Below are 27,137 nucleotides of genomic sequence, written 5' to 3' on the forward strand. Positions count from 1 at the left end.
GGCTTTGATTTGTAAAGAAACATTTGAAAATGGTGTTAACCATTTTCGCTTTTTTTGTTTTGCTACCTTCAATTTCAGTTCCTGTATCATCTGTGACTGTGTGGACACTAATTTTGGTGACCCTAATGGACTTTACATACAACGATATTTTCTTTGGGTTTTGTAAAATTCCTTTTGACAGTATTTTGCTATGGTAGTCATTGAAGGCTTCACATATTGCACTCTTCACAGCCAAACACATTTCATTCAGTATTGCCCTATCTATCTATAGCTCTAGGCTTTGTTTTAAAATCATTATGCAGTTGTCTTTGTTTCTTTAGAAGTTTCTTTGCAGTGCCTGTATACCATGAAGGGTCACTTCCATCATGAACTGTTCTACTGGGTACATACCTATTGAGTGCATGGTCAGCTACACTTTTAAGCTTGAGCCATATTTCCTCTACCTGCTCATGTACTGAGCTAAAAATTTCAAGTTATTCATTGACATGTGACACTGCTGCTACTTTATCTAGTTTACCGAACATATAAATATTTCTACTTGTTTTAGTGCGCTTCGTATTTTGGTAATCATTGTTGCTACAAATTTCTCATGTCGCTGAAACCAGTTTCAATATGGACATGCTCTAAGAAGTCAAGTCTATTTTCTGTCATTAGATCTAATGAGCAGGGTGTAATGGGTCAATAGAGATGTCAGCAATTACGCAGGAATGATCTGCAGAATAGGAAAAAGTTACTCTCATTGGCTGATATTTTTATGCACCAGGCCCATAAAAAACATATGGGTAGAGACAAAATAGACAATGTTCAGCTGTGGCTAGTTCAAATTTTATTTCAGCCTATTTTTGTATTCTCCTGTGTTCACTTTGCCAAATAGCATGTCTTGTGAATGTACTTCAATAATCTATTTATTGCAGAGATGCTTAGCAGAGTTTGAAGATAGGTGACTTTATTATGTGAGAAACAATTATTTTAAGGTTTGTTTTCATTGGTTCCCAAAGTGTGTTGTGGAGACTTCCTTGTGCAATAACACTGTAAAATTACTGTGCAAGTGCAATAAACATATTTATTCAAGAACACGGGCTGCAGAATAAGATAACATAACTTTTCAATCCTCATGATAAGTTTTGTGGAGAATTACATCTTATTCTTTGTGTCAAACTGTGTGAATATGTTAATCATGTCTGTCTTTCTCTCAACAGGTGGTGGAAAATTTAAGTATTTACCAAATGCTAGGTATGAATATGATTATTCCATTGATGTAAAAACACTGTTTGCTGGAACAAGTAGAAATGAATCTACACTACACATCAGCGCTGAGCTGTCTATAGAGTTCATATCAGAATGTGATGGAATGCTGAAGGTATGAGAAATTATGTGTTGATTAAACACAAAGTTCAGTATGTGTATAACAATGTGCTAATAACATGGGTTTCAACAGATTGAAGGTATTTCATTGAGGGATGATGGTAATAATGATCCTGATGCAGCCATAGCATTTTCAGTTGCTGCGACAGCGCATCCATTAAGGTAAGGACAATTATTCAAATATTAAGGGTGTGTACTAAACTCACAAAACAAAAAATCAATTCCTGTCACACTGTTAAGTTACAATGTTGTTTTAAGAATTAGATCTCTATACCATTGAAAATTTTTGCCCCACAATATGTGCCTGTAAACCAGACTTGAACAGTTTTTAGAATTCAAAGTCTTGTGCCGCCATGCATGCACCCAAGGCCCCCCCCCCCCCCAATCCCCCTCCCCCAACCCTCCCTCCCTCACACACACACACACACACACACAACACACACACACACACACACACACACACACACACACACACACACACACACACACACACACTCATAGTGTGGCATTTGCTTTTGCTGCTCTTGGTTTTATGTGGTCATTCCACTTAAGGTCACTATATAGTTACTCCTAGATATTTTGTGGTATATACTGTTTCTAGCAACTTGTCATCACTAGCATAGTTGTGCAGTAATAGATTTATTTTCCTATTTATGCACATTTATCAATCCTCAGCTAATCACTTTGTAAATCTATACTTTATTCTGGTGTTTCTACTTTCTTGTAGACTGTCACATCATCTGTGAACAGTCTTAAAGAGCTTCTGATGCCCTCCATATCCACATCATTTTTATATAGTGGGATACTCTGGAAATTATCTTCACATTTGTTGATTTTATTCCCTCAAGAGCAACGAGTGAGTTCTATTTGCAAGGAAGTATAGTATTCAGTCATAAATCTGATCCAATACTTGGTAGCTCATTTTTTTTTCACTAATGGCAGTGTGGGATGGTGTCAAATGTCTTGCTGAAGTCAGGAAAATGGAATCAACCTTAGTACCATTGTTTACAGTGCTATGAATATCATGTACTCAAGATCTCTATTTTTGGAATCCATGTTGATTTTTATAGAGGAGATTATAGTTGCTTTTCTGTTCCATGATCAGCTATCTCAAAATCTACAATATTGATGCTCATACAGTGATTGAGAGGAGGAACCAAATTAAATCTTGAATTCAGTTTCCATTCCATGATCAACTATCTCAAAATCTATCATATTGACACTCATACAATGATTGAAAGGAGGGACCAAATTACAATCTTCCAGGGTGCAACAATTTTGAAACACTGAATTCAGTACAGAAGACTGATTTCAGTATTCTGTTACTTTCCATTTTGGAGCCAGTAAAGTCACTGACTGACTGAGTAGATAATTTCAAACCACTTACTAATTTTACCACTTACTGATGTTACAAGCGACCAAAACCTATTAGAATTTTTAGTCAAATCAGTTGACAAAAGTTTTCTTTCAAAATCATTGAATGCTTCTCTCATTGCTCTCCTTATGCTCATCTTTGCTTTGTTCAGCTTCTGTTTGTTATCTAGGTTTTGTCTTCTCTTGAATATGTTATGAAGCTCTTTTTGTTTACTTAGCAGTTTTTTAAACCAGCTATTAAACCACGGTGGGTTTTTCCCACCTAGCTTGGAAGTCCTAGCTTGGAACATATTTGTCCAAGGCATAATGAACGATGCTCTCCCAGCCATATGTCAGATTCTGAGACTGAAGCCACTACTTCACAATCAAGTAGCTCCTCAGTTTGCCTCACAATGGCTGAGTGCACCCTGCTTGCCAACAGCACTCGACAGACCAGATGATCACCCATGAAAGTACTAGCCCAGCCTGACAGTGCTTAACTTCGGTGATCTAATAGGAACCAGTGCTACCACTGTGGCAAGGCCGTTGGCCAGTTATGATAGCATGTCTTTCTCAATCTATACCTGGCAGGTTGAAGTAACCCCCTATTACAACAGCATGATCAGTGAAGTTATCGTTGATATTCTGCAAGTTTCCTTTGAACTGCTCCACTACCTCCTGACCTAGTTAGCCTATATAAAAAAAAGCATATGACTCCTTTTTTGATTGACCTTTGATACTGAACTTCAGCGAGATTAATTTACTTTTGGAATCTGTGATAACCCCATTAAACATTATCAAGTTGTTTATTGCAATAAATATACTGCCGCCATTGGTGACTAATGTGTCCTTATGATGAGTATTCCAATCTGAACTTAGGAGTTCATTGCTACTCACTTTCAGTTTCAACCAACTTCCTGTTCCTAAACAATGTGGGCATTATAAGCTTGGGTGCTCCTTTCGTTGGGTGCTCCTGCAGTTTACTGATATCTTATTAACCTTTTCTATATCTGATCTACAAAGATGAGCATTCTCTGAGAACATTGTGACTGATATAGCTTCAATTTTGGCAGGCAGTTTGTGCCTGATCCCAATAGGGGTTCCTCTAACCGAAAAACCCAGGATAATTTCTTAATGAAATAAGAAAAAAGAACACATTACATTTATAACATATTACATTTGTTAGTCTTGAGCAATCCAGTCCCATGCATCTTTATCTGCTATTTTTTCAGGAGCCTTTTCTGTCACGTGTGAGGAAATTTGTACTGTGTGGGTGGTGGTGGTAATGATTGAATTTATTTATTCTTTGTGTAAGTCCACCTCCACAACCACTCTTCTCTTCCTATATTTCAACATTTCCTACATATGTATTTCCATTTTCAGTATTAGTGTACCCTGGATTTTTGACAATATCCATCTCTAAGAAATATCAGTGTGTTTGTTTCTTTTGCTATTTCTCTTCAACTGCAGAATTACTACACATCATTTACTTTGGTTTGGAGTCAGAGAACTGTTAACCACATTTTAGCACTGCTTTGAAAGTAAACCATACCAAAATTATTAATTTTGTCTTCATTAGTGCACACTTGGCTGTTCATAAACCAGTTGTCAGTGGTGGCACATGACACTTAAGAGATTCTGGAAGTGATTAAGCGGCTTATGTGGTCATTCTATCTATTATATCAATAAGATATGGTTAATATTCATACAAAATATAGGGCAGTTTCTGAATATACATTATTTAAAATGTATATCATGTAAGAAAAAAGGGTTGTTGAAGGTTAAGCATGTTGTTATAGATGAACATAAGTGAATAGTATACTTATAAAAACTGTAGCTCATTTTGGAGTAGTCACTTTTCTTAAGAGCTGATTAACAATGGCAAGAGCCACTGACAAATAAAATAAGTTCTGTGTATTTAATATCAGTTATTTATTAATGTAGTCCACATAAACATTTCAATGTAGCTTCATCTCTATAATTGTATAACATCATACATTAGTGCTTGAATGGATAAATGTATCCATTTACCAAGTTTATTGTAATGTGATTGTCTAGACTCCTAGGGAGAACAGATAATTAATTTTCAGGCTCAGTAAACATGTGTTTGGTATGTATCATTTGGAGCTAGCAATTATACACATACTGCACATAATAGTTTGCATGACTTACAATGGAACATTCAAAAATAATCTGTAAAAATGCTTGGAAACTGATTCTGTTAAAGGTTTTCATTTCAAGATGGAACAATTTCTGAAGTTTGCCCACATCCAGAAGAGACAGCATGGGTACTTAATTTTAAAAATGGGATACTGTCAGCTTTGCAGAACTCTATGAAACGATTTGATGTAGATCATGAAACTGAAGAGGTGAGTCATTCTGTAATTTAATGTGTCTTAAATATGTTAATAAAAACTCCATTCTGTGTCTGTGTGGTTTATCTGTAAGTGCTAGTTGTAAGTTTCTTCTGCACATAGGCCCTACATGTAATACTGAAAACATTTCCCAGAAAATGAGGACAACTTTTTACTTTTGTTGTCTTCCCTTTCAGTCTATATAAGGCAAGAAAGAGAGATGGAATGCATACTATAACTGTCCTTCAGTCTTTCTTAAAGTAGTCAAAAATTGCAGCAACACAAAGAGAAAGTTTTCTTATATTTCTGAAAATCAGCTTGGTTTTCAAAGAAGAAAAGGCATTGTAAATGCCATCGGATAATTCACAGGAAAAATAAGCATCTCATTAGACCAGGGTACAAATGTCTAACAAAAGACTTTGATTCAGTGAACCATTCAATACTACTTTAAAAACTCAAGAGCTATGGGATGAAGAATGCTGCATTACAGCGGTTCAGCTCTTATTTGATAGAAAGGAAACAAAGAGTTATTTTATGACCAGATTCAGTTTACTACTCCAAATGGAAAACAATTCCCCAAGGGATTCTGCAGGGTCCATGTACCATTTATTGTAGTATGTAAATGATTGACCTTTAAATATTGATGCACACTCAGTTGTATTCACAGAATGCACCTCAGTCTGACAGAAAATGAGACTATAGAAAAAATTCCAGATAATTTACAAAATGTTACAGAAAAACTTAAATCCTGCTTCCATAAAAACAGACTAAAACTGAATGTCACAAAGACTCAGATACTGCAGTTTTGTCTCTAAAACAGCAGTATGTCCTGTAAAAATAATTCATTGTGATTAAGTGAAGACAGAAGTAAATCATGTCATGTTCTGGCCCTAAACCTTGACAAAACTTTTAACTGGAACACCTATATAGACTTCTTGGCAAATAAATTAAACATCCTACCTTTTGCAATGTTTATTTTGTCTGTGTAAATTTGTTGATTGTATTGCTTGTAATTTTTTTTAAAAACGTAGTCATAGATATCACTTTCACTGGTATAAAAATTGACTTGTTTACTGTTTGATACATAATTTGCTTTTCTAGACAACAGGACCAATAAAATACAATACAGTACCCTGCACTCTTCAAATTAAATTCCATAAACAACCATATATGAAATGCTTGGAAATTTAAATTTCAAATAGTTACATACTTTTCAACGCCATTGTTTAGAAATTGTTATAGAAAATGCATCTGTCATAAATAGTCATACAAGTATTTCCAGCAATAAAATATGAACTCTGCATAGTTATGCTAGGCTTCTCTTTTTCTATCTAACTTTCAAGTATTAAGTAAATGTAAATGTTCATAAGCAGAAAACACACATCTAAATCTTCATTTCAGTGTTAATCTAATTAATTGCCCTATTTTGTTTGGAGACAGTATAATTACTTGATATCCGCACATAGCTGCATGGTAATCAATAGTAATATAACTCATATACATGCTCTTATATTATGTGACTCTATATTTAGTAAAAAAAATTTCTATTCATAGAGAAGAAAATATATGAATCTTTTGCCCAATGTTACATGTAAATTATCAAATAAAAACTTCATCAGTTTACTTTGACATTAAATTCTGTTGTGTGTCAATCATTCTACATTTTTATGAAAGTTATCAAATATTTTGGTAAACACTTTACTCAGACCTTTTGAAACTAAAATCAATTTTCAGGAAAGGTGAACACTGTGATGTGTTTCTGCTGTTTTTCTTAATTTATGAAATTCCACAACATTATGATTTATTGTACAAAATGCTCCATTGAACATAAAATTAACTAACTAAATTGATAATAACAAAACGTAAGTCAATGTATAGCAGAAACTGGAGTATCATGTCAAATTTTCTTCATATTTAGAAATTATTTTGAAAGGAAATGAATTTCTGCCAGGAAAATTTGACTTTTGGTATGTATTTTGTGTGTTATAAAAGAAAACTGCATGATAATGAATATTTTAAACTACTTCAAAGAATTATCATTACAACCAAATTTTTCACATAAAGTTAGACTGCAAAACATTTTGGTCTAACATTTAAAATGAAAGTGATATAAATATCATTTATTTTCCAACATATTCTCAATGGGCTGTGAAACTAATTCATCATAGGTTTCTCATGTGTAATTTCTTATTTAAAAATGTCCTGAACATATTCCTTTGGAAGTTTTAGATGTAGTGCAGTTTGAATTATGAGTGTTTCAGCTCTGCACATTTGTGATAATTGCTGCTGGTGTTACACTTCTTAGACACTCTTTTGGATTATTATTAGGCTGTATGCCAACATATAAGCTCAACAGTCCATTCCTAAATAGTGAAAAATGATGGATAAGGGTCCTCTCACATTTTCATCAACTTCAAATGAATTAAATTTAGTGTTAATTCCTCCTTAATGAACTTGACAGTCACACAATGCCCAGTTTTGTCCAATGTTGTGGATGTTGAAAACTTTGATACTTGTAACAACTGTAAAAACATAAACTACTACACTTAATGACTTAAATTTTTAGATTTCTGTTTCAGTAGAATGTTCCAAATTGTGAGAACAAAGTTGATGTCACAATGTTTGGTTGCATCCAAGATCCTTGCAGACTACTCTCATATACTGACTGTGTAGCAATCCATATGCCTGCCAAAATGTGAATAATGAGGTTTTTCTGGTGCGATGAGTAGTTACTTATTCAAAGAGATTTTGGACATATAGTAAATGTAGTTTACTTACTGTACTGATATATGGGCTGCACACACACACTCATGAGTTGAAGAGTATCACTGGAGTGAGAATGGCGGCAGTTGTTAACAGCAGATGACGAGAAATGCGTCTAACCAGAAATAAGTGAATAACAATAACAATAACAAAGATGCACTGTTTTGTCTGAATTATATCCACCTGTGATACATAGGCATAAAAGGATGATGACCTGTTGCTCTCTAGGAGAAATAACAGAACATGGTACTTGTTATACGAACTCAGATCAGACTTTTAGAGCTTAACAAAAAATACTCTAACCTATCAGGAGGGAAAAAATTGTTACATAATTGTTTCAGTCCATAAATGGTTGTGAACATTGGACCATCATCAGATAATCACCTGCATTCTGTTGTGGTGTCCTAAAGTAAACTGACACAGAGTAGCATTGTGAATGTTGCAAAGCTTGCCAATGAAGGCAAATCAAATGATGATGAATAAAATTAATAAGATACCTTCATTACTGTATTGTTGTAGGATGAAATGTCTGTTGTATAGAAAAGGTCATATGACTTCATTCATTCATACACTTTTAAATTTTGATGGGGTAAGTGGCCAAGTTACTAGAGTGATTGCAGTTCAAATATGTAAAAAAGAGAAAAACTTCAAACTGCCAGAATGTCATGAAATTTAAGAAGAATGAAGTAATAGATGTTGCTATTTGATTTTCAGTATGAGTAATGTTAATTTCAGTCATAATAGGTTTCCTATAGTTTCGTTATTTCTACTTTATGCTTTAATAAACAGGTACTTTTGTATGCTTGTGGCCATAAGCAGGTTTGATCCATTATCATTATGGTCATATTTATAATGCCGTTCACACATGTGCAAAATGCATATATTCATTTTAAGTTAAATTATTGCTGCTGGATAAGGGATGCATAAATAACTGTCAAATAAGGGACATTACAAGACTCATCATAATTATATTATCCATATTATCAAGTGATGTCTTAGAAAAGAACAATGCACTTGAGAAGAATGGTACATATTCAAGAGCCAAACCTGGGTTATGACAGGAGTGACATTTATCAAGAAAGGCATGATTCTTCACAAATGTGGCAGATAGAAACAATGATAAGAGTGTGAAATAAAATATACATAATTTCTATTGACATTATTCAGCAAAACTGAAAATTTCACCTTTTTATATCTGGATTTCTAATTTTTTTAAATAAGCAGAAATTATAAAATTGTCTTATGGACATAGGTAATTAAAGTAATAGTCAAGCGACATATGATGATTAGTCACTGTATATTGTTTTCCAATTTCAGCAGTTTGTGACATTACAAAAAGCAGCCACACTGAAAAACATTACTTGAAAAAAAAAAATTTAAGAATTCAAAGTCACTTGGAATAGTTATACTGGAATGGAATGTAGTTAAGACTCAGAAACTGTTTTTGGATTTTATAATGCCTGATTGAGTTAGGTGACAGACTACAAATTTAGAAGTAATTCCCACTTTTTTCCCAAGTCAATTATTGCCTGTTTCACCCCAAGGAATATTTTGTTACTGTGAAAAATGCCAAGTTTCACTGTGATTTAAGGTCCACATTAAACTGTTTCTTCCCTTATAACTGCCAGGGTGAATCAGTTCAAAGGCAGGAGAAATGCAAAGGCATACCACCTATAATGTGGCTATGCCTGGTAAAGTACTGTGATGTTCAAACAAATCTTCAGATAGAGGACAGTGTTACTGTACTAAGTACATGTCGTACAAAATAGAAAGTGAATATGGGAGTTAAAAACAAAAGAAAGCTTGTAATGTATTTAACTCAGTTATCTTTCATAGTTATTACTTATAATCGTGTCTAGGGCACATTTGGGTAGGGTATTGTGCAATATAGTTCTAATATGTTTTTATTTTTTTAAATTATATTCTGCCCTTTAATGACCCAGTATGCAACTGCCCTTTTTTCAGATGGATGTGAATGGAAATTGTCCGACACACTACAGCCTTGTTGGTGCAGAAAAAACTACACTGATTATTAAGAAGGTTAAAGAAATTGGATCTTGTAACAACAGATATCAGCATCAGTCAGTGATTCAGACAACACCATATTCATTTAGATCGGTTAGTATCACAAAATTTCAATATAAATGACAGCTTAATTAGACACCCACATACTTTTCTTAAATAATCATGATTCATAGACAGATGAGTGAAGGTAAACATTCAACTTTATAGCACTAAAAGTAGTAGATGATGAATTTTGGTACTTGGGCAACAAATTAACTGATTATGGCTTAAGTAAATGGAAAATAAACTGCAGAAAGATTTAATATCTACATTAATCTAAGTGTTAGGAAGTCTTTTCTGAAGGAATGTGTCTAGATTATACTCTATACAGAAGGACTATGTGAGTGGTAACTAAAAAGAGAACAGAAGCTTTAGAAATGTGGTGCGGTAGGAGAATGCTGAAAATTAGATGGGCAGACTGAATAACTAATGAGGAAGGTACTGAATCAAACTGGGGGAAAAACTTATGCTACAAACTATCAAAAGAAAAAACTAGTTGATGGGACGCATCATGAGGAATCAAGAAATAGTCATTTTTGTAATGGGAGGAAGTATGTAGGGTAAAAATTATAGAATCAAACTGGGAGAATAAAGAAATTTATGGCACAAACTGCCTAAAAGAAGGGACTAGTTGATGGGACACATCCTGAAGCATCAAGAAATTCTGTTGATTCACCATTGACCACTTACAGTGGAATAGGTTTGTAGATTAAATATGCAACTAAGAATAATTTTTACGGTAATTTTTTTACAATTTACTTCCATATCTGTTGGAAATATCCTTAAGTACCAATATAAATCTTGTTTATTTCAAATAGTTCAACTATCTTGTAAAATTAGTGCTTCAGTTACGAGTCATCTTTATTTTGTAGGACAATGTCCAAGCAGATATTATAAGTTTATTAAAAACTTCTGAACCTGTTATTTTGTGTGATTTTGCAGTCTTTGAGAGTTTGTATCATGGTATATTGAGGTTTAGTTTGCCACTGGTATTTTAAGGGTGTGTATTCTTTCAGGTGGAGAACTCATTTAAGTTACTTTTGATGTAAAGCATTGCAGTTAATACCTGGAGCTTTGAAAAGAGGGTACAACAGTGTACTTTAGGTGTAACTGTGCTCAGTGTTCTGATCACCCCCCCCCCCTCCACCCCCCCACACTCACCTTTTTTCAGAATTTCACTCTGGAGGCAGGAATGTCCCCATAGCAGATGCCGCAGTAAATGTGTGACTGAAATAGGCCAAAAATAGGCCAATATATGCAACCTTCAGAGACTTACCAGTGACTGATGAAGGCTGAGGCCAGAAGCATTACAGCAATGTAGGATATATTTCAGGGAGAGTTCCCACCCTTGCATTTCAGAAAAGCAGGAATCATTGGGAATGATCCAGATGGCACAGGCTGTTAAGCAGTCATTGAAATGAAGAACATTATGTTGTGCAGCGTACCCAGCAATTGGGTGGTTTATCTGTTTCTTGGCCACAGACATCTGCAGCCATTCATGTGGACAGACAGCTTGTTGGTTGTCATGCCTACATAGAATGTGGCACATTGGTTGCAGGTATATTTTTGTGAATTTTTTCAGATGTACTTCTACGTTATTTATGTATTTTTATGTGTTTCTATCCTCCAGCATGGATCTTTCCTCCTTCCATCTTCATCAGTACAGAAAAGTTTTCTTATCCCTAGGCAGTACCCTGTTCCTGCTACATTTACTGGCTCATAGAATCCCCCCAAATGCCCTTACCATCAAATCATCCATCTCCATCTGCCACACTTCCTTCCTCAATGACCTCCATCTGTTCAGATTCCGCCAGTCCTTAACCCTCATCAACATAGTCCTGCAAAACCATATCAATCAATCCTTGAAATACCTGTTTCCATCTGTAAAATCACTATCCACCACCTCTACAACAATCTCCAAACCTCCCCCCCCCCCCCCCATAGCTACCTACTATATTTACCTCACCTTCAAACACTCCCTCCCATCACCATACAGAAATCAGAACCTAAACAGACCCTAAACAGAAGCTTGAACCTTTCCTCCAACCGCAGACGTATCAGTCCTTTTCAAAACTTCACCTTTTGCCTGGCGCCAAATTCAGTCATGCAGGACTTGTTAAAGACCTTCTGTCCTTATCCCAGTGCATACAATTAACAAATTTCCACCATCAATCCTACCAGACTCAACCAATGACCAATGCGGAATCCTACCTGACTCAGTCCACTCCTCCATCTTAACCTCGAACCTTGCCTCTACGTCATTCCCCAAATCCCTCAACATGCAAACTATCCTTACATCTACAGAAAGAACTACAATCCACCACCTAAAAACTGATCCTGACCTTATAATCCTACATGCTGACAGGCTCCACCACTGTTGTTTTGAACTGTAAGGATTAACTGACAGAAAGATTCCTCCAACTGACAGATTCATCCACCTACAAACCCTGCCACAGTGACCCCATTTCAGAAATCCAGCAGAATATCCAGTCTCTCCACAAATCGTTAGGACCATCCCAGAACCTCTCCCCAGAGTTGATCTCTCTCCTCATCACTACCACTGCACTCCTACCTTCTACATGCTTCTTAAAGTCTATAAACCCAACCACTCAGGACACCCCAATGTGGCCAGCTACTGTGCCTCCACTGAGAGAATCTCTGCTCTCATAGACCAACACCTTCCGCCTACTGCCCGCACCCTACCCTCCTACTTAAAAGATACCAACCATTTCCTCCATCAACTCCAGAAATTTAATATCCCATGTCATTTGTACTTATCGTGAACAGTAACAGTTCTACTGCATTTCTGTAAGGTAAATAAGATGATACTATTGATTCTGATTATTTCTCTCCATTAGGAATGTTATACTGATATTGGTGGAGTCTTCAATCCATTTGCATTCCTCTTCATATATTCCATAAGTATGTGTTTTTTCACTGAGTTACAGTACCAAACTCTATCAAAGGCTTTCCAGAAGTCATAAAACATGTGATAGATATAGTCTATATTATCTACTACCTTCTGTAACTAGTAAACAAACACAGCAAGCAGAGTTTCACATGATTATTGCTAGTAGACTACACGTTGATTTTTACAAAGGACCTGTTCAATGTTCATATTAACTCTGTGCAGCTGATCCTGTCAAAATTATGTCACCTTAAATTTGTGGATTGTTTTGTTTGTAAATGCATTAAGAATGAATTATTCAAAAACTAAAATCTAAATTATGTTTCTTTCCCATAGAATTTCCAGCCTCTTCCAATTATGAAGTCAAACAGTTCATGTCAACTGCATGTGGACCACAATATATACAGCAAAATTGATTGTGAAGAAGTTCACTTATTCCAACCATTTTCATATAAGCAAAGTGGAGCGAAAACTATAATTCATCAAGTTTTGACTCTTACCTCTGAGTCAAATGTAACAATTGATGATATAGGTATGAAAATTTGAAGCTAATGATGTTCAAATTTTAATTTCAGAAGTAAAAATTTTAAAAAAGGAACAAATTTAAAAAATGAAAAATAAAATTAAAGTTACATGTTTGTTTTCAGATACAATCACTAGAAGAACATCCCTTTCATTTGACCATATACAAACTCCAAAGCCTATGTCTGCTGATCTTGGAACATCAAGAGACCTTCTGATGTTAATGTGTGAACTGAATGATGTAAGTTGTGTACTTAAGTATCATTTGCATCTCATGTTGCAGAACTCTTTTAGAGGGGAAGACAACCATTATCAATATATTTTTCACAAGTAAGGTCTATTACAGTGTTTTCTGTGTAATATAGTATAACATATAAACCGCATTCAAATAAATTTGAATGTAAAATATAATATCTTAGCAACACAAAAGATACAGTGCAATATAAATACATACTTAATATTGAACGTTTCCTACTTATCATTACAAATCAAATCACAGTACCTCTACACACACACTTATGGGCCTCAATAATCATTTCACTCGATTATCATAGCTGCAAATAGACCACAATATTAAGAGACATAACAGGATTATGACATTATATTGTAATATGACCTAGGGGTCATAATATGACCGTATGTGAAACCTTCCTTATCCCATAATATTGTGAGTTATTTGCATCTACCAAAAATGCACTCTAGGACAAACAAAGACATGCCACAAAGGAATTATCTGAGTGGGATGGAAATTGGTAGATGTGAAGAACCTTTTTATTTTCTGATTTTTTCCCCCCCATCAGTCTTCTGACTGGTTTGAAGCAGCCTGTCATGAATTAATTATTAAATCTTTTTCTCATGGTAACCTCCCCCTTGGAGGTCCCCTCCCGGAGATCCGAATGGGGGACTATTCCAGAATTTTTTGCCGTTGGAGAGATCATCATGACACTTCTTCAATTGCAGGCCACATGTCCTGAAGATACACATTATGTGTCTTTAATTCAGTGGTTTCCATTGCCTTCTCCATCCTCATGCTGTTGATCACTGCTGATTCTTCCGCCTTGAGGGGCAGTTTCCCACCCCTAGGACAAGAGAGTGCCCTGAACCTCTGTTCACTCCTCCACTCTTTTTCACAAGGCCATTGTCAGAATGAGGGTGACTTCTTATGTGGAAAATCTTTGGCCACCAATGCTGATTATTAATCAAAATTTAAGCAGCAGCAGGATTTGAACCCAGTACCAAAAACGTTTTTATTATGAATCAAAGATGCTACCCCTAGACCACAGGTCTAGGTCACATCAGGACATCAGAATCGTTTGCTGGTTGGAGGGCCCTGACGATAATGCTCCAAAATCCAAATATTATCAATTGAGGAGAGACCCAGTGACCTTGCTGACCAAGGTAGAATTTGGCAAGCACAAAGACAAGCAGTAGAAACTCTTGCTATATGTGGGCAGACATTATCTTGTTGAAATGTAAGCACAGGATAGCTTGCCATGAAGGGCAACAAAACTATGCTGCTGTGATATAAGGGTGCCACAGATGACAACCAAAGGGGTCATGCTATAAAATGAAATGGTGCCCCAGACTGTTACTCCTGGTTGTCAGACAGGATAGTGGGTGACATTCAAATTGGTATCCCACCGCTGTGCATAGTCTCTCCAGACATGTCTTCAGGGCTCAGTTTGAAGTGGGACTCATCACTGAAGAGGGACTCATCAGTGGAAATAATTCTACTCTTGTCAGTAAAATTCCAGGCTGGATGTGCCCAATACCACTTCAAAAGGGCTTGTTGGTGTACAGAGGACAATGGTAGTCAGCGGAAGGGGTGCCATGATCTCAGCCCCTTTCTGTGAGCCACCTATTAATGGGCCTGTGGTCACTGAAGCACAAGTTGCATGTTTAATCAATGATGATGAAGGAACCCAGGGTTCTGAGTGCCTCTCTGATGATTGCTTGGTCATCAAATTCTGTCATCTCCCTAGGTCGAGCACTTCCATCTTGACACTCTGTTTGGCTGTGGTTCACACATTCCTTCCAACATTGTCAAATAGTGGCATCACTCCTATTCAGATGTCAAACAATTTTTTGATTTCTATAATCAGCTTCTTTGAGCCCAACTGCATGTCCTCTCTCAAATGATGAAATCTGCGTATATTTTTTACGCACCTGTTTTGCATGGCATAGTTACTGTCCAACTGAGTACATGGAATGAAATTTAGAAAAAATTTAAGCCCTTGTATTGACATGTCCGCATTTACTATTTTTGCCATCTTTGTGTGAAATTGTGGTGCAGCATTACACTTTCAGCCATCAGCCACCGAAGTTTACAGTTTTCCATTTTCCATTGATATCCATATGAATATTGATTTGTGGCCAATTTGCTTAACTCCTTCATGGTGCATCTTTTTTTTTAAGTGTGTTGTTGAATGTTATGAGCCAAATAATGTCATACAGACAAATTTCTTAAAGCAAGGGAAACTGAAACTGCACCCCAATGAAGATGGAAGAAAACTAACTTTGGGGACTGCAGGATCCTACATGTGAAGAAAGAAAGGAAAATGTTACCTGTAATGGAACCACTGATACATCATGCAGAAAGTTATTTAGTAGTGTGGCTGAAGGGGAACACAATAGTACAAGACCAGAATCAAATGAACAATGAAATGACAGCAAATGAAAAACAAAAAAAAAGAAGCAGTTAGTGGAGATAAATAAAAATAGAAATAAAAACATATGCCAGAAAATGTAAAGGCTGAAAAATGAATGGTGATATTTGAAGGAGTGGCAAAGGTTAAATGGAGGAAAGGAGGAATTTCAAAGTTACTAGAGCAGAGTAATTTCTGATACTATCAGAACCACAAATTTTAAGCAGTCTACTTTCAGGGGAGGCATTATGAGAATGAAAAAATCTTCAGATCATCCAAAAACTGGTTCCACTGTTTACATTTTTACTGTTTAATTTAGCTTTAAATTTTAAAAAATAATTATGAGACATGGGAAGAATGACTGCTTAAATACCTCTGTGCCTGCTGAAATTAATGTAGCCTCATTTTCATGGTCACTGTGGGGATGATACATAGTGGGCTGTAGTATGTTCTTAGCTTACACACCTAAAACTAGTCATCATAACTACGTAAGTAGGCTTCAACAGGATAAGTACCTTCCAGAATTTGTCATCTGTTGTTTTTCAGCGTTTTGTGATGCTCTTCTGTAAATTAAGCAGACCTGTGATTATCTGTACTGCACTTTGTATGTGTTCAGTATCTTCTGTTAATCACATCTGTTATGGATTTCTCACATTTCAGCAATATTCTAGCATGGGTCACACAAGTGTTTTGTGAACAATCTTCTTTGTAGACTGACTGTATTTTCCCTGTATTCTATTAATCAACAAAAGTCTTAAACACACTTTATTTACTATCGAGCCCTTGTGATCATTACAATTCATAGCACACCAAATTTTTATGCCAAGGCATATGCAAGAATTAAATGAATATCAGTTCTCCAGATTTTGATGACAGTATTGCAATAGGTGACTGAATTACAGGACATCAATTAAATTTAATGGTTTAAAGATAGCCAGAACATAATCTCACAGAAGTTCCCAGAAACAGGCAGCAGAAAAATTACTGAACTAAAATTCATAGGTTGCATGATTTAAGAACATCTACAATTAAAAAATCTAAATATACAAATTTAAAGCATTACATTACAGCTTATAAAGGAGATTTTGTTATTGTATTTGATTGTTTAACATTGCATTTTAAATGGGATTAAATAGATACAGTAGAAAGAAAAATTTAAATAATAATAATAGAAATGTATGCAGTACAAAGAAAAGTTGAAAATTAAAACAGTCCAGCATGAGTAAAAATTAAGTATCAAAATTATGTTATGACTGAGGATGCCATAATGTTTTGGTACATACCTTTCTAAAAGCTAAGAAGTTCAATAATTCCAACAAAATAAATCAACACTGACTTGGATCAGAGCCAAATAAGATCAGTAAGAAAGCAATTATCAGGAATTATAAATGGCAGAAAGGGGCTGTTTCAGACTAAAATACTAAATTTAGAGAGATACAAAGGCAAAGATGTAAGAAATTAGGAATTTCATAGCCACAATGAGGAAATAAGAGAAGGAGATAAAATAATTAAAAACAAAACAGAGAGAGAGAGAGAGAGAGAGAGAAAATGAAGTTATAATATGATCCCAGTTTGTAAAGAAATTTGAAAGAAATTACAGATAGAAAGATGGATTACATAGACTGTAACCTAGTGAGGTAGGGATGGAGTTGGAGAAGAGGATGAGAAAGGAAATAGAAAGTGAAGGAATAAAGTTACTGATCAGAAATGTTACAATTAAGAGAGAAAAGATATGAGAGGTTGTGTGAGAAGTCAGACTTCTTGGGGCATATTTGTGGGAAATACATTCATCACTGTCTTGGTACACATACACTGGCACATGCAAGACTTGGTCAGCAGAATGACATAATTAGACACAGAAATGTTCCCTTATTAGAACTGGACACAACTACATATAACATATAGTAAGATTACATAGGATAATGTACTAACTTAATCTGTACCAGAAAAAACACTGGTTCTCTCCTTATGGACATTACTGTTTGCACACACTTGGTTCTTGTGTATGTACCAAAGCAAACATAAAAACTAACGTACTAACTTGAAGGTATCTGTGTCACTTAACATAATACCGTTTGGTTTATGCTTGATTAGAGGGGGGCTGTCTGTATTTGACTTAGAGGCAGCAGAAACAAATTGTAAATAAGTTGTGGTGGGTGACACACAGTGGGTTCCCATAGTTTGAAGTGTGGACACCATTTATCACACATGACCCCATCAAAAATGTACCAAGCAATCTATAACTTGCGAACATGCTTGTGTGCCATGATGGCAGGTAGAGCAACGAGGATAGCTGGTGCTGCTCCACAGAGAGCCCAGTGCAAGGGTGACATGATGCCGCACTGCCAGCCAGGACAAGGGGTGGTGTCGCACCACAGTCAATTGTGCTGGTATTTGAGCAGGTAATGCATGGTTGGGTGGTAGAAAATGCACCCTGCATTGATGGTGCAGTGTGCACTGTCCTGTGCCAGTGCTGTGGGTATCCACTGCTGGTGCCCTTCTTTGCTAGGCCAGGTCACATGTCACTGCAGGGGTGTACACTGGTGTTGTGATGACAGTGACCAGTCCCTTTGTGCCAGAAGTGCAGTGTTACTGCCTAATCATTTGGATGTGGTGGCCAGGAACATGTTCAGCAGCAGGGGTGGTGTGGTGGACCTCTTGTATGGTTCTGACAGGGCATGAGGTGTCACAAATGGCAGGGCAGCTCTGGACACAAGGTCCCATGGGCCACCATTTGGATCAGGAATGTTTGCTGAGACACCTTCATCATTGTTCGATGCCACCTCAATCTCGATGGACAGCAATATATATGTGCTCATGGTGTTGAGTGCGTACACCAGCTGCAGATGATAATTGCAAACATTAGTGATGGTGCCTTGGAGCTGCATGGAGAACTTCTTGGTGACACACGAGGGGACGTGGTGTGGACCCAAGTATTGTGGTGGAGTGGTGACTGACTGGCATTTACCTGGAGCATTATGTGTGTGTACATTCCAAGATCGCAGTGCATGGTAGGCTGGCCCTCATCATGCCATTCAGGGAGAGAGATGGGGGGGTGGCGCGGGGGGGGGGGGGGGGCGGGGGATGGGTCCAGGTGTGCCAGTGAGTTGTGCAGTTGCTGCACAAAAGCTGGGACACAGGTCGTGAGAGGCAGGGTGGTGGCTCAGTAAGGTCACCCGAGATGAAGAGCAGCTGCCAATGCATGAGCTTGGCAGTGGACCTAAGAGGACTAAAGGGAGTTGGCATACCAAGTTGGGGTGGCATGTAAGGGCAGCTTTTAAAGACCTATGAAAATGGTCCATCATGAAACTGGAGGTAGGGTTTAGCTTGTTGTAAAGCACACGAGCATACCATAAGTTTACATGAGAGCCTTAAATAAACAAGACATTAACTACCATCTGCAGTCCATGGTGACATTGTGGGGGCACCCAACACACAAGACCCCAATGTTTATAAATGCCTAGGCCACTGTGTCTGTTGTTATGTTATTATGTCTGACAGCAGCTTTTGGCTACCAGGTGAATCTGTCAGTTGCAGTAAGGGAATATGAGTATCTGTTGGATGATGGCAGGGACATTCATGTGTATGTGTGAGAAGTGGGACAAGCCATCCAGATTTTCATAAGCCACCTTGTGGAAGTCTGGGGGATGGGGGGGCCATGGCAGCCAGTATTGAAATGAATGTTGCACCATATTATTTTATGGATACCTGACAGTGTGTGGGGTTGCAGCTTGAGGCTTGTATTTTTGTCATTGCTCAACCACAGGAGCATGGGGTCTACAGCCTAGGCGGCAGCAAGTGCCTTGTAGTCAAGGGGAGCAGAAAGGCCCACAATCAATGAGGCAATTGATAATTTTTTATGCCAGCTACATGCCACACATCCGCAGTAAACTGTGCAACATATTTCCACTGTCAGAATTGTTGGGGTGAGATCTGTGTGCTCTCCTTGTGACAGAAACCCATTGTTGAGGTGGTGATAATCAAAAACTGTGAATGGCACCCCTCATCTGAGGGGCACAAATACCTAATCATCTTACACACATTGAGGAGCATGTGATTATACCTGGCCCAATGCTGCTGCAGCTCTGTGCACTTTGCTAATACAAATGCCAGAGGTTGTCAAGTCCGGTCGATATGTTGCTGCAGGACTGTGCCTGTTGCAGACTGGCTGGTACTGGCAGCAATTGTGAAGAAGGCGGTCAGTGAGGGGTGGGATAGGAGGGCAGCTTGTGAGAGGTCATGCTTCTATTGATCAAAACTGTCTGACATATGTACCATCCATTGAATGGACCTCTTGGCCTTTCTGTGGTCACCATGGAACGTGGCCATGACCAGCGCTTGCACGCTCATGACGTCCTTCAGGATAGTTTGAGTTCCTTCTATGTAATGGGACATGGGAACTAAGACACAGTCCACACCTTCTCGTCAAAGGGGCAGGAGTCTGTGGATGATATCCTGTGCCCCAGAAAGTTGATCTCCAGAACACTAAAAATGCATTTCACCAGGTTGATAATGACAGCCACTCCAGGAGAAGAGAGAATACCTCCCAGAAGCAGCAGTGGTGCTCTGTAAAGTTGCATTTGTAAATCAGAATATCATCCAAGTAAGCAAGACACCCTGATCCACCACATAAGATGTTTTCAAGGAAGAACTGCCACGTCAGGATGGCGTTTCAGAGCCCAAATCAGTTGAAAACATTCTTGAAGAGGCCAAAAGATGCACTAAAGGCTCTTTACACCTTGTCATCAGGAGTAACTGGCATCTGCATAAATGCTTTTGCACAGTCCACTTTGCTAAAAACAGCTCCTGTGCAAAGGTGGAATAGGGTAATGATTGGACACCGTCCTGGAGTGAAGCACCCGAACGGAGCTCTGTGTAAATAATTCCAGATAGCTTGCTATAAATGAGTTGGAGTGAAGGGCAACTTTTTCACCCCATTGGATCATAGTTGCTCTTATTCAAAGTTCTGTTTATTAATTAGAATTCTCCTTCAGTCATTGCTTTCCTTCAGGACTTCTATGGCTTTCAGCAATAGTGGATCACCTCTGCCCAGGAATAATGTCATTTAATGCAATGATGACTGAGATATCACCCACAGTGCTGTGTTCCATCAAAGGTAGGCAGTCTCTTCGTGTTTGCATCTGCTTTTGTATACCACTGTCACATTGTACTCCAGAAGTCTCAGTGCTCGTCTCTGCATTTGATCCAACAGATCCTTTAGGCTAGTCAGCCAACATACAGAATGGTGTTCCATCAAAAATGGTGGTCCACAACAACAGTGAGTGGTTTACCAAAATAACACTTCCAGTGGCCACCAAACACCCCAGATATGAACATTATTGAGCATATCTGGGATGCCTTGCAACATGCTGTTCAGAAGAGAACTTCACCCTCTCATACTCTTATGGATTTATGGACAGTCCTGCAGTGTTCATGGTGTCAATTCTCTCCAGTACTACTATAGACATTATCCAAATCAATGCCACATGGTGTTGCGGCACTTTTGCATGCTCGCATGGGCCCTATATGATATTAGGCAGGTGTACCAGTTTCTTTGGCTCTTCAGTGTATATCCCATTTGTGATGTGCAGCACAACTATTTTTGTGTCACAGAACATAGTCTCCTTTAGTTGGTGGCAAAACGCATGTGACATTACAGGAAAAGAAGCCTCTTAGTTGACTATTGGCCAGAGAGGTTGGTCATCAGTGATGAGTTTTAAGGAGATTTCCTAACACCTTGGTAGCTGTCATCTGTGGAGGCTTTTCATCTGTGGTGGCTTCACCTCCATAGGTGGCTGCCGTGCTTCATTTTCCTGGATTTGGTGACTGGGCAAGGAGCTATTAATTCTGTATAGCAGGGAGAAAATATTATGGCATGTTGTGGAGCAACCTTGTTCAGAGTATGGTGATGGGCTTCATCTGACAAGTTGACTATAATTATCTTACAATTGACTGGCATGGATAGAAGTGTTGTGATGGTTGATGTCTCACCATGAGATAGTTATTAAACACTCATCTTCTTTTGGTGCAGAGTCATACAGGGTGTATAAGGTGTCCACAGTAGAAACACACAGGCTTGTTGTCCACCACCCTCCAAATGTCTGTTCTCCTGTGTGGAATTATACTTGGCATAGAAGTGGGCTATATCTGCATTGATCAGATTATTGGTCATAGTTTGAAGGCTGGTAAACCAGTCTTCAGTTTGCTGAGTCCATTCATTATGACATGTTCAACCGGAGAAGGAGATTGTTACTAAATATCAACACATCTCTTCTTCAACATTCTCCATTACTTGCTAAGTATGGGATTAACATTCAACATTCACTTGTGTACATAGTCTGACATTTCTGGCTGCCATAGACTGCTGTATCTCTTCACTTGCTACCTGGGGTATGAGAGGGGTGGGGTCATGGTGGCCTTCCACAACTACTGTAGGTACCACATTTGGGAGATGGTCATAACTCTCTTTTCTGATCCTTTTCTCTATGTGATGGCATCAGTTTGTGAATTCCTCTACTGTTATGATGCATTTTACCAGAAGAGATTGATCCATATCTTCTGCCACTCCTGTCAACAAATGTGAGATTCTGTTGGCTTCTGTGACATATTGCCAAGACCTTCTGTACGCAAGGCTGTCTCATTTGCCCATGATGTTGAGCCCTGTTCTTCAGTTGTTCTTGCTGCCAATTGTCACCAAAATTTTTTGTTAGTTCAGCCTGGAATTTATCTCAGGTGGCAAGCTTACCTTTGTTTTTCTTGTACCACTTCAGGGCTGTGTCATCCAAGATAAAGTACACAGGTACCACACACCTCATGTCATCTAACCTGTTGTATTTGGTGACTTGGCCAAATCCTTTCATCAGGTGCTGACCAGTGTCGTCAGAAAACACTGATGGATGCCTGATATGCAGCTGACGTCCTGCTGTTTTAGAATTCATTCTTATCCTGAATATAGAGACCCTGTAAATGATGTACAATCTGTTTTCAGTCCCTGTCCATTAAGATTATGGTTTTTATGTTGCTTAATGAAGCCATGGCAGTGCAGATGTTTTGAAGGCCCAGTGTATCCACCAAACAATGTAATATCGTAAACATAATCAAGCCCAAATCCAAAAGCACATTTGTGAATGAAGTACAACACATAGCACTGAAAGCATGTTTGTTATGGACACCAACATACAGACAGATTGTAGAGTACTATCAGATTTTCCAGAATGTGCAAACTTTAGACACATAAGAAATTTTGAGAACTTTCCAGAAATGATAAATATAGTGCTAAATAATAAGTATTTTATGGTAACTAGACTTCAAGTGGCAACCTACAGCACATCAGCCAGTGATTCTAATCATTACTACTCACTGCATATGGCACAGCTCGTAGCAATATTATTGCTTTATATACGTACACAGATGTAAAGTTCAAGGTACTTAGATTTTTGAAGCAGTTCTTCTCCCACTTCCATCCTCTCTCTCTCTCTCTCTCTCTCTCTCTCTCTCTCTCTCTATCTATCTATCTCCCCACCCCACTTCACCCTCCCACCCTCTTCTCCCCTCTCCCTCCCCCATACAAAAGCATGCCAGCGCGCGTGTGTGTGTGTGTGTGTGTGTGTGTGTGTGTGTGTGTGTGTGTGTGTGTGTGTGTGTGTTATTTCACACTGCATGTATTACAAGCACCTACTTGCACCTACCTGTATTTTATTTGAATCCATTAATATAGTAACTGCATGTTTACATCTAAACTTAGCCAGAAGGTCTTTGCAGTAATCTTGATAATTCTGTACAATATTTTCAGATGTTTTGTTGGTGTAACGTATCCTCTGTTTTTCATGACTACCATTAATTTTTAGGGTTGCTTTCAGAAATAAGTAACAGCATTATGAATCATTCCAAATTTATTCACAGGTAGTCAACATGGATTCAGAAAATATCGTTCTTGTGAAACACAACTAGCTATTTATTCTCACACAGTAATGAGTGCTATCAACAGGGGATGTCATATTTAATCCATATTTTTAGATTTCCAGAAGGCTTTTGACACTGTTCCTGATGAGTGACTTCTAGTAAAATTGCACACCTGCAAAGTATCATCCCTGTTGTGGGACTGGATTCATTATTTCCATTCTGAAAGGTCACATTTCATAGTAATTGATGAAAAGTCAATCAAGTAAATCAGAATTAAAATCTGGTGTTTTTCAAGGAAGTGTTATAGTCATTATTCTGTTTCGGGTCTATATGAATGATTTTGGAGACAATGTCAGCAGCCTTCTCAGATTGTTTGCAGATGATGCTGTCATTATATCTGTATCATGCAAGAAGTGGAAATTGATTCAAAATAATGAAAAGTGTGAAGTCATTCATATGAGTACTAAAAGGAAGGTGCTAAATTTCAGTTACATGGTAAATCACACAAATCTAAAGGCTGTGACTTCAAGTAAATACTTATGGATTACAATTATGAATGTTTTAGATTGGAACAATCACATTAGATAATGTTGTTTGAAAAATGAACCAAAGAGAGTTATTTATTGGCAGAACACTTAGAAAATGCAACATGTTTACTAAAGAGACTACCTACACTACACGGTACAGGATCGACATCAGATAGGATTGACAGTTGACATTGAAAAAGTGCAAAGAAGGGCAGATCATGTTGTATTATTGCAAAATAGGAGAGAGATTACTATGATTATGATACTAAATGTTGAATTTCATGGCCAGAAATGTCATGTCCATTATAATTATCCAGGCTGTTATGCTGTGGTTGGTTGATGAATTCTGTGTCAATTCCCAATGTTTCATCCCCGTCTGTGGAGGACATCTTCAAGGGGGTCTGTAGCTCAATTGAAGGTCCAACACACCCACTGGCTCACTACTGGCTGCCGCTAAATTCTGCGTCTGTGCGCTCCCACGCCGAGGCGTGATGTCACTTGTTTTGAAAACGTCAGTGCAATTGGCTGCTGTCCACTGCCGTCGATTGCCGTTGCCATCACCCAGTAGTGGACAGGTGGTACACAACTTCTTCAACACCAGCATCCATATACTGTTTAATTTCACATCCTCCTCCTTTTGATTGAAATTATTAGGGTGTTTGGAGATTTTGATTGCCTTCCTGTAGAGCCTTTTGTGATATCCGCTTGTGGCCACTACTACTTGCGTCTCCTCAAAATGAATATGGTGGTTACCTGGCTGGAAAGCATGCTCTACAACAGCTGATCAATGGCAACGGACTGACGTTTTCAAAACATGTGGTGTCATGCCTCGGCATGGGAGCACGCGGACATGGAATTTAGAGGCAGTCAGTAGCGAGCCAGTGGGTGTATTGGACCTTCCATCAAGCTACAGACTCCCTTTAAGATGTCCTCCGTAGACGGGGATGAAATGTTGGGAATTGACACAGAATTCATCAACCGACCACGGCATAACAGCCCAGATAATTATAATGGATATGGATATCATACACATTTTGGGATGTCAATAATTAAAACAAAGGCATTTTCCACTGCAGCAGGATCTGTTCATGAAATTTTAGTCACCAACTTTCTCCTGTAAATGCAAAAATGTTTTGTTTGTGTTTATCTGCTTAGAGAGAAATGATCATTATAATAAAATAAGAGAAATTGGAGCTTTGTTTTTCATGCGTGCCATTTGTGAGTGGAACATCAGAGAAGTAGCTTCAAAGTGGTTCATTGAACTCTCTACCATTCACTTAATTGTGAGTTGCAGATTTATCATGTAGATGCTTATGTAGATTGTAACGTATGATTCTTTTTGTCACATTTCTTTCTGCTATCAGTGTAATGCTTTTCAGGATTTATCTATAACTCTACAGTGTGATTGAAAAAATAGTAAGTTGCAGACATGCATTCTAGGTGCAATGTGTTAACCTTCAATAATGTTGTTGACTGATATCAAGGCAATTTTTTTGGAATCAATGTCATTACTAAAAGAGTTAAAGTAAATTGTACTGTCATTCATTCAGTCTGTCACTGAATAACTTTAATAAAGGTTGTCCAAAGTCAATACAAATTTTTAAAAAATGTTTGTGTTCTACCAGTTTCTTTGTATAATATATGTAGATGATTATTGTCCCATAAAACTGATGCCTACCAGGGCCTAGTATTGTACCATTTCATAGGCCATGACAAAAATTTGATTGAGAAACTTGTATGTACTCCATTGCTCCCATATCTGAGTGGATTTCAGTTGTTGTACTTAAATATCATGGACAACAATCTCATTTTACACAACTTTTTCAACTTCTCTATTTTGATGTTCAAAAGAAGTAAACTTTTTTGTCAGTAAACACAAGACTCTGTACCAATCTCTGAGTATTTACAACCTATTCACTGTTTCACAGTTAATTCAAGCATCACGTATATTTCTGTTTCTCTTTACCATCGATATTCATAACTGTTTAATAAATATTTCTATATTTTTAAGTTTTCTATTATTGACTTTCTTTCAAATTTTCTTATATGAGGTAAATAAGAGATTTCTATTATTATTTTCTATGTCTTCAAATTTTCAGGATGGTGTTGAGCCAGAGTTTCCTGATGCCTTCTCCCACTTCATACACATTGCTCGGCTTTTGTCCCACGATGCACTCCAGGCACTGTATGATGAAGCTCCTACACTCTGTGAAAGTGCACTGTAAGAAATGTGTTCTTAATTATCCAAATTAAAAATAAATTTTATCACTCAGTAATTAACACTTATTATCTGTAAAACAATTGCAGTAAACATTCAGAATTTTTTTGCACACTATTTTTAATTCTATTGCTCTCTCTTTCTCTCTCTCTATCTCTCTCTCTCTCTCTCTCTCTCTCTCTCTCTCTCTCTCTCTCTCTCTCTCTCTCTCTCTCTCTCTCTCTCTCTCTCTCTCTCTATCTCTGTGTGTGTGTGTGTGAGCTGTAATTGATTCACTTGTGTGGTACTAATAAATCAAATGAACTGTTGGGAATGCGAACCCACCTCTTCAGGAATCTGAAGTCACGCAACATCCATTACAAGTTCTGTGTGACCTTACTGTGCTTGCCAACTCCACATCTACCCCATTGTTCCTTTCACAAAAGATGGACTGCATTCACATTCACAACTACTTCTCCTGCAGGCAAAATACACTCCTGGAAATGGAAAAAAGAACACATTGACACCGGTGTGTCA

General features: G+C 37.6%; 1 protein-coding gene and 1 pseudogene across 1 annotated transcript in view; one reads left to right on the forward strand and one right to left on the reverse strand.

Moving 5' to 3' along the window:
* LOC126299332 (uncharacterized) overlaps window positions 1-27,137 on the forward strand; it is a 793,355-nt gene that overhangs the window by 122,532 nt on the left and 643,686 nt on the right. Inside the window, exons 3-9 of the mRNA XM_049991162.1 lie at window positions 1,200-1,360; window positions 1,439-1,527; window positions 4,946-5,087; window positions 9,801-9,953; window positions 13,144-13,339; window positions 13,455-13,570; window positions 26,503-26,624. Coding sequence (XP_049847119.1) covers window positions 1,200-1,360; window positions 1,439-1,527; window positions 4,946-5,087; window positions 9,801-9,953; window positions 13,144-13,339; window positions 13,455-13,570; window positions 26,503-26,624 — 979 coding nt within the window. The remainder of the gene's footprint in view (window positions 1-1,199; window positions 1,361-1,438; window positions 1,528-4,945; window positions 5,088-9,800; window positions 9,954-13,143; window positions 13,340-13,454; window positions 13,571-26,502; window positions 26,625-27,137) is intronic.
* LOC126299948 (5S ribosomal RNA) lies at window positions 3,152-3,269 on the reverse strand (annotated as a pseudogene).

This window comes from Schistocerca gregaria, chromosome X, assembly GCF_023897955.1.
Source record: "Schistocerca gregaria isolate iqSchGreg1 chromosome X, iqSchGreg1.2, whole genome shotgun sequence".
Classification (NCBI taxonomy): Eukaryota; Metazoa; Arthropoda; class Insecta; order Orthoptera; family Acrididae; genus Schistocerca; species Schistocerca gregaria.